The sequence below is a fragment of the Populus euphratica genome, unplaced genomic scaffold (genome assembly GCF_000495115.2).
Source record: "Populus euphratica unplaced genomic scaffold, PopEup_1.0 scaffold1682.1, whole genome shotgun sequence".
Taxonomy (NCBI): Eukaryota; Viridiplantae; Streptophyta; class Magnoliopsida; order Malpighiales; family Salicaceae; genus Populus; species Populus euphratica.
In genome coordinates this window covers 10,315-19,421 of record NW_011501521.1, presented here as the reverse complement: position 1 = coordinate 19,421, position 9,107 = coordinate 10,315, and the positions used below count along the sequence as shown (strand labels likewise).

The 9,107-nt window shown below is 28.9% G+C and overlaps 1 protein-coding gene across 1 annotated transcript; it reads right to left on the bottom strand.

Moving 5' to 3' along the window:
- Positions 1-666: 666 nt before the first annotated feature.
- Positions 667-1,336, bottom strand: LOC105117996 (cyclin-dependent kinase inhibitor SMR3-like protein). The gene has a single exon (XM_011015834.1). It carries the CDS (start codon positions 1,151-1,153, stop codon positions 830-832), a length of 324 nt encoding a protein of 107 aa, XP_011014136.1. The 5' UTR covers positions 1,154-1,336; the 3' UTR covers positions 667-829.
- Between the last annotated feature and the right edge of the window lie 7,771 nt (positions 1,337-9,107).

Here is a 9,107-nt window from a genome sequence, read left to right as displayed (position 1 = left end):
TAAGCTCATGGGGTCATAGTCAAATGAATTGAGCGAACCATCCGTGCAGCATCTCAGCCATGAAAAAGATTTTCTTTCTTTTATACATTTCTTGGGCAGCTTTTGGCTTCACAGCTGAAGTACCTTAAAATTCTCTCAAGGCATGGTAGCTTATCTGAAATATTCACGTGTGCATTTGCCTGGGGAGAGAGAGTAGCTCTCAAGGCATGGTAGCTTATCTGAAATATACACGTGTGCATTTGCCTGGGGAGAGAGAGAGAGTAGATGCTACTTGCAAGGTAGCATTGGAGGTGAAAGAAGGTAGAGCACAATACAAAGCTAATTATTTAGACATATAGAGATATTAGTAAAGGGTTGATTAGCAAGGCGGAATATGGGCAGAGCAAACATGGAAGCGCTGTCTTTTTTATACGACTGAATTTACCAAGTACAAAAAATTGAACATCCTGTGCCTGAAATCTTCAAACGTGCTTTCACAACAAAACCACCATTACAGCAGAGCAAAACTTCAAGTCTCAAACAAATACTTAGAACAGCAATTGCAATCCATTCCGGTTCCAGTACAAGCACTCTTGAGCATAAAAATAGTTCCTAAATCAAGTAGCTTAGAAAAATGAGACACCAAACTTGCCATTAACGAAAAATCAATAAAAAATAAAAAATAAATAAAAGAGAACTAACCATTTCATAAATACCATAACTTTTGTACATCTTCAACTCCTAATCACTACCCAAGTACAAGGAAAATAAGAGCAACTAATACACCAAAAAACAAACCCATTAAATAGAGCATAACACTACAAAATCCCTAATTCTTCAAGTCGACCCCTCAATTTGCTTTCTCAACATAACATTTAAACACTGTTTCCAAATCAGGAGGAGTAAAGAACTCCCTAACACCACTGTAGTTACACCTTGAAGACGGCCGCCGCTTCCTTGGAGCAGGCGGGCATGGCAATCTCTCCGGTATTCTTGCCTCTTTGGCTGTTGGCGTAGTAGAAAACTCCTCCTCTTCGTCACCATCGCAATCTTTCACTCTTGATTTCGTGTTTACCGGCTTCAGTGAAGTCCTTATTGCTATTCCGGCGATCACCCATTTCTTCCCTTCGGAGTCCAAACCTGAATCCACCTGTGTCTTCTTTGAAAAACCCATGTCTGATTAGAACCAAAACCAACAAAAGGGAGAGATGGTAAGTAGAAGAGGAATAAGAGAAAAGGGTCTTTGGATACTGCTATTTTTTTAGAGAGAGAGAGAGAGAGAGTGAAATGAAGAGAAAATTAGCTTTGAAAGAAAGAGGGAAAAAGAGATTTTTCAGGGAAAATTAATACTAAGAAAGAGAAAAGCAGAGATTTTATATACTTCATTTGACTAGCCCAAAATAAAGCGAGGAGAAAGGGCGGCTGCCCGGAATTATTACGGGCAGATAAAACCGAGTGAAATTGATTTTGGCGCCAAATTTTCGTGCTTTGATTATCAACGGCTCCTTTTCCCGCTCTCCATTTTTCTTTCCTTTTTCTGTCTTCCGGTTTTGACCTTTTGACGTTTCTATAATATCTTTTTTAGGAGTGCTGTTGAGTCAGGGCACCATCCCCGTACGCGTTTAAGAGCGTCCTCGCTCTTGTTACTTCTATAATGCAGGTTATGGTCTTCAATTAGAACGGTAAAGAGCGTCCTCGCTCTTGTTACTTCTATACTGGGTTATGGTCTTCAATTAGAACGGTATATTTTGGTAATGAAGTGTTTTGGTGTGTTGTTTTGAGTTTGTATTATTATTATTATTATTATAATTTATAAAATTTAAAATATTAATTTAAAAAATATAATTCAAATTCAAAAATAAACTAACTTAAAATTATATAATTTAAATTTTAAACACAAGTTAAAAAATAGAAGTTAAACCGGTAAGACTTGATTGTTTTAATAAGTACAAAGATAACCTAAACGACCGATAAAAATATAATTAGACTAAAAAAAAAGTTAAAGATCATATATTTTTTTAAAAAATATTGAAACAACAATATATTTGATCGACCTCAGTGAACTTGAGTTAACCTTTAAAATCCGTGAATCATGTCATGAGACTATAATAACCTCAAATAAAGCAAATTAAAGTAAATTATAAAATTCAATTCTCAATAAATATATTGTTGATATATATATATAATTCAAAATATTAATTCAACAAACATAATTTCAATTCAAATCCAAAGATAAAATAACTTAAAATTATGTAATTCAAATTTCAAATACAAGTAAAAAAATGGAAGTTGAACTAATATGACTCGATCAACTTGATGAGTCCAAAAGCAATCTGAACGGCTGATTAAAATATATTTTAACTAAAATAATATTTTCTAAAAATAATATTAAGACAATAATATATTGGATTGAGTCGAGTCAATGTGAGTTAGTCTCTCAAATCCATGATTCGGGTCATGAGATCATAATAACCCTCAAATAAAGCAAATCAAAATAAATTATAAAGCTTAATTATCAATAAACCTATTATTAAATTGCAAAAAATTCAATCTAAAAAAATAAAAAAATAACATTTTAAAACAAAATTATGAATTTGAACAAAATTACAAAAATATCATTGATAGTCTCGCAAGGTCTTTTTAAATTCCAATTGCCCTAAAATTTTAACATGAGATATGGCAATATATCATAAGACTTCTTATAAACTTTTCGTCTAATCTAATAGTTGGATTGAGTGATATGATTGATACCTATAACTAGACAATAATTAAAAAAAAAACATTATTTGGATGGAATAGAACTGGAATGTCTTGGAACATGCCAAGATTCTGAACGAGGTAAAATATATTCTAGTTTGTTTTGTTTTTTAAACTAGAATAAGATATACCGACCATTTTAGACAAAACAAAATGGAATTAACAACCTTGACTAAAAGAATTGAAGATTATAGAACACTGAAGTGCTGCTTTATCTATATATTTTTTTTTAATTTAGCCTCTATTTTTTCCCATTTATCTCTTATTTATTCCAAGTTATATCCTTAATTTCATTCTCAGATTTTTTTTTTGTGCAATCATTCAAATTGCATTTGGATCGACCAAGTTGATTGAATTATGTTAAAATAACTTCCACACAGTTTCATTTTAAACCCGCGTCAAACAAGGAGTCTAGTCGATGAATTTTTTTCCTATCAATTTCATCATTTTCTTATCAATTTCATCCGTATACTTTTTTTTATTGGTCAACCAAGTTACCTTTAAACCAGCCAATTTGATTGGGTTATGCATGGTAACTCCCACACAATTTACTTTTAAACCCAAGCTAGGAAAATAAGTTAGGTCATGAGGTTTTATGTTATTTTCATCTTCATAATTTTTTCTATCAATTACAGAGATGTTTTTAAACTAGTTAAGTTGAATGAGTCACATCAGGGTAATTTTCACACAGTTTAATTTTAAACTCAAGTTGGGCGAGTGGTTAGATCAGAAGGTTTTAAGGTTAACCTGTTTGGTCAAGTTTAATTAAAATATATGAAACAAAAGCTCTTTTTTTTTCTTTTTTTTCTTTTTTGTTAATTCAACCTTTATTTTTTTCCATTTCATCTCCTTTTTATTTTATTTTTTTTCTCAATTCCATTCTTAAAATGTTTTCTTATAGTCATCCTAGTTGTCTTTGGATTGGTCAATTAGATTACATTGAGTTAATTCTCGCACAATTTAATTTTAAATCTGAGTTCAACAAGGAGTAGGGTCAAGGAATTTTTTTTATCTTACCAATCTCATCAGTTTTTTTCTCAATTTTATCCTAAAAATTTTAACCATATTACCTTTAAATTGACTAGGTTATGGTAGGATAAATTTCATATGATTTACTTTTAAATCCAAACTTGGCAAAAGAGTTAGGTTAGATTTTTGTGTTATTTTTATTTTTTTTCTTAATGTCATCCTAAACATATAGATATACTTATTCTCTCAATTATAATCATGTAATTATGCATTTAAGAAATTGCAGTTAATAATAGATTGTCGATCAATAATAAGGTTAAGAAGTAAGACACCTACCTCATGTATGTTACCAAGCTCCCATGTTATCAAACATCTTTTTTTTTTTCCTTTCTAATCCCAAATGATATTTTAATTATCATCACATAACTATTAAATCTTGCTCATTAAGTATTTTATATTTTATGACACTATAATAACATCAAGGCAATCTCTCCTTCTACAAGTCTTGATCAAAATTATTGTTATGAAAGAAACATGTTTTCTCTTAATTTCGTTGAAACTAATCTATTTCTTACTCATCTAAAGGTTATTCCAATATAATTCCACATCCTTTATATATCAATTACTCAAATAATTCTAATTTATATTTTTTTTCTCTCTTGGCCAAAACTGCTAAGTTTAACAAATGAATTTTCTCCTCAATTCTTTCAATTGGAATGTTACCCAATCTTTTCTAATGACATTATCCATTTTCTTATCATCAAACAACATAACAATAATAAATTTGTCATAATTTCACATTCAAATGAACACTAACACATTTAATAATTCAAATAACTCAAAATCATCCAATCTAATTATGCAACTTGGATTTATTGGGTTTTTTTTTTTTACCTCTAATGGGAACAAGAATAAGAACAAGAGAAGGTTGCAAGAGAAGTCAAAGTTTTTTTCACTTTTGCCTTTTTCACTTTTCTCTCCTTACTCTAAACTCCTTTTAACCCCTTTTAAATCTTTAATCTTTTTTAATGATCTCTAATGAAGTGATAGAAAGAGAAGAAAACCCATGCACTTTTAAGTACTAATCACTTTTCCCTTAGTTTCACTACCCAATTAAGGCATTTATAACCAATATGGCTATTTATAATTTGACCTATCGTTTATTCAGGATAATCTGATCGATCATTTAGGGTTATTAAATAAATTGGTTGACCGTTTCCTCATTTAATCTCTATTTAATTTTTAATTTAATTATTATTTTTGCTAGGTTTACACCGATTCTAACATTTCACTAATTACAAGCTTGAGAGATTAACCCGGCTTTAGAAGATTTGCCTGAGTTTGCTTTGTTTTTGTTTTTTAATCCTTTTAAGCTCATATTCTTTCAATTTTTTTCAATACACACACACACACACACACTTTTTACATCCTCTGTCTCATCCTTTTTTTTTTTTTTTACTTAATTGGGTTATCTCGAGTTTTTTTATTTGTTATTTTTTGTTAAATTAAATAAAATTAATTGACTTAATATAGAAATGAGATTTTCATTTCATAATGGTCCTCTTTTTAGGTTATTGCTCTAGCAACACATGCGTATTCTTTCAATGTTGTCATGCAACCTTTACTAGAGGTGTTTGAATCATCTTGGGGAACTCTTCAAGTGGTGGAGCAGTATCTGTGGAGGAACAACAGGGAGTCTCCAATGGTTTTTTTTTTCTTTTTTCCCTTTTTAGAATGATATTGGCCACTCATTTCTTCTAGTTAATTATTTCTAAATGTTTTTTGTTTGATTCATCATTGTTGCTATTTTTTTTAATCATATTATTAGATTATCCAACTTTATTGGATCCAATCAAGTTAATTATTTGAATCTTTATTTTTTCAAGCTTCTTTAAAAACACTACCATCACTTGAGTATCCTTTGTTTTACATTCAAAAATTATTGACCAGCCCATGATATAATGCATGCCACTAATCTAGTGTACTCCTATATATAGGTGCTAGTATAGAAAAAGTAATAGACCATATTACAACATATAACCGGTGGTAATGCTCCATGAAATTAAAACTTCTTGTTATAATACCTTATATCCCATGTTTGAGAATTGTAACGAGATTGAATAAGATAATAAAAATTATTAATTGACCTATGTACAATAAGAAATATTTTTTAGATAGTGAGAAATATAATCTCCCCAACTTAGTGTTGTACTTGGGCCCAAAAGCTATTTAGTAGTGTATCAAGCCCCTCCCTTGAGCTTGGAGCATTACAAATGATATTTGATTCGACCTTAGCCAGTTATTAAGAAAAAACTAAAGGGTGTAGGGGATTTATTATTCACTCACACTCGTTACAATGTGGATAATAATAGTAATCCATAGAATTTTGTTATTTTTTAATGCATTTTATTTTTTCTTTAATTATTGATTTTCTTTATTTTTAGTTTAATTCTTGGTTTGCATGTTTATCGGGATTTTGATTAAATAATTTATTTTAATTGGCCTTTTATATAGTTATTATAATACTATTTTTTTTTCCAACATTGAATTAAGGCTCGATTTCAAAAAAAAAAAAGAAGTTTTTGTTGTTTCTACAACATCTAAAACTAAGAAGCTAAAATTGAAAAAGATATAAAAAAAGTTCTCATCAACTTCTTCTTCTTTTTCTTTTTTATTATTATTAGTACTACCACCACCACCACCACCACTACTACCACTACTATTATTACTATTACTATTAATATTAATATTATTACTATTACAATTATTAGTAGTAGTATTACTATTATTATTGTTGCTATTGTTATATTATTGTTGTTTATAATTTATACAATCAACCTCTTTGTAGTTCGACCCCGCTCTTGTCAAGTTATTTATTACTTCGACACTCCTGTACTTAGAAAAAGATATTAATCTTTTAGTCGTGTCATGTTGATTAAGATTTTTTGTTGATGTGCTTTTATATACTCACTGTTGTATTAAGTAATTGTCTTGATATCAGATTGGTGATCAATTTTGCAAAATATTGTATAGATTCTTCATTTTTTAAAAGATTGAGAGTAAAGGGACTAAAATTGAAGCATAGGAAAACATTGAAGCTTGAAGGGAAGAATAACATAGTTTTTCATGAAAACCAAAGTAAAGAGAGAGAAAATAAGAAAAAGAGAAAGAAAAGGGAATGAGTTATCGGAGTCACACTAGAAGGAGAATGGGTTGCTGGAGCCACACCGGATCTCCTAATGCAACATGCACCTATGTTCAACAAAAAAGGATGCCATGATTGTCCCAATGATATCAAAATATGACATCGATCGAAGCTCAGACAACTTCTTATGTGTTGCCTAAAGTCTATAGACTTCTTCACACCCTAGTGAGTGCAAAACATGCACTAGGTACTTTTCCCTTCTTCTTCTAGTTTAGTCCCTTGATTTTTTAAACCTTTTCGATTCAATCCCAAAAATATTTAATTGCTTTTTTTTTAGATTTTTTTATTTTATCTTTTAATATTATATTGATTGAGAATTGTGTTTTATAATTTATTTTTTTACAGGGTTATTATAGTGTCAAAAAATATCTTTGCATTAGGTTGTAGTTCAATTTATTTATTGTCTATTTTATTAACATATAGTTAAATAGAAAATGGTTTTTTTTTAAAAAAACCAAGTTAATAAACTTTGTAGAGGCCATGAGCCATTTTATGGATTTGATGGGGAAGCATGGGTTGCCCTGGTTAACAAGTTTAATGAGGTAACTATTTTTTTTATTAGATTTGATTTTTTGATTATCTATTCTTTGATCATATCTAAAAAGAAATACTTTTGAGAAAAAACATATGTTATTAAAATTTATAGAGTCCATTAAATGTTTATGGGTTTAGTAGATTAACTTAAGTTGACTCGATTCAAGGGTTTGGTAGGTTCAACTTTTATTTTTTCAGTTATTCCTTTTCTTTATTTCATCTTTCATTATGATTTCTTTCTTTCTTTCTTTTTTTTTTGCTTTCTAAAGGGTTATCATGACCTAAAAAATCATTATATTGAGTTAGAAGAGAGGAGAGATATAATAAGTGGTTGTATTTCAATGACAAAATAACTCGTTCTTCATGTCAAGGAGTTCCATTAAGAATGGAGTTACATATATGTATTTTTTACCCTTCATCTTACTAGATAAAGTAGATCAAGGTTGACCAAAAAAACATTTCGCTTGATTCTATGTTTTTGAACCAATTTAGGGACAGTTTAGGTTGATATACTTGTATATAGGTGTTTTTAGATAAAAATAGGTTAAAAATAAGCTTTCAGGTAAAAATATATCCTTATTTTGGCTTTCTTACAATTGACAGTCATTGGAATTTACATAGTAAACAATACTTTATCAGCATTTTTTTTTCAAATATAAAAGGATGGGTAAAATAAAAATAGGCTTGGCATATGGCCAGGCCTTTTTTTATGGGCCAAGTGTGTAGGCCCACTTGTCTTGCCTATTTTGTTCTTTTCCCTCTGTATTTTTAGTTCATTAAAATAGATTGATTAAAAATTCAGTTTTTTTTTTAAAAAAGCTACAATGCTCAACAAAGTCCATAATTCGAGTTATAGAGTGACTGGAGTCTATTTCATGATTTTTTTTTAAACTATGATCATAACCTTTTTTTAAAAAATTACTTTAGCAAGTGCTTTTTTTGTACAAGTCTTTATGATTTTTTTTTCAAATTTTATTTGATAGCTATTTTGTTTTTGGATATTGTTTGATTAAATATTTTTTTATTTTCAAAAAAAGGTTAAAATATTCTTTTTATAACATTAGAAAACACTTTTTTTGGGCCTTTAATGATTTTTTTATTAGATTGTTTTAGGTTATTTTTACCTGCATGTAAGTTTTTATTATTATATAGTTAAATAAAAAAATATCTTAAAAAATAAGTTATTTAATTCACTTAAGTTCAAAACCTAAATTACAAATGTGAGAGATTAACTTAGTTAATTTCATGTTAATATATAAAAAGAAAAATTTTAAAAAATATTTTTTAATTAAATTAAATTTTAACTGAGTTTCATTAAAATAACTCTCTCTGAATTTAACTTGAAACCTGATTAGTATTTAAAAGTGCATTTTTATCAAGGTTTTATATCATCATTTAACACTCGAAGTATCAATAACTCCTTAACTAAAGCATGCTTTATAATAATATATCTAATAATATAAGTGACACGACTAAAAGATTGATGTCTTCTCCCAAGTGCAGGAGTGCCCAAGTAATAAAAAACCCGGCAAGACCGGGATCGAACCACAGGGAGGTTATTTGTACAAATTATAAATAACAACAATGACAATAACAATAACAACAACAACAATAATAATAATAACAATAATAATACTAATACTAATAATAATAATAATAATAA

Coding starts and splice junctions, on each gene's coding strand:
- LOC105117996 (XM_011015834.1), bottom strand. CDS start 1,153: ATGGGTTTTTCAAAGAAGACACAGGTGGATTCAGGTTTGGACTCCGAA.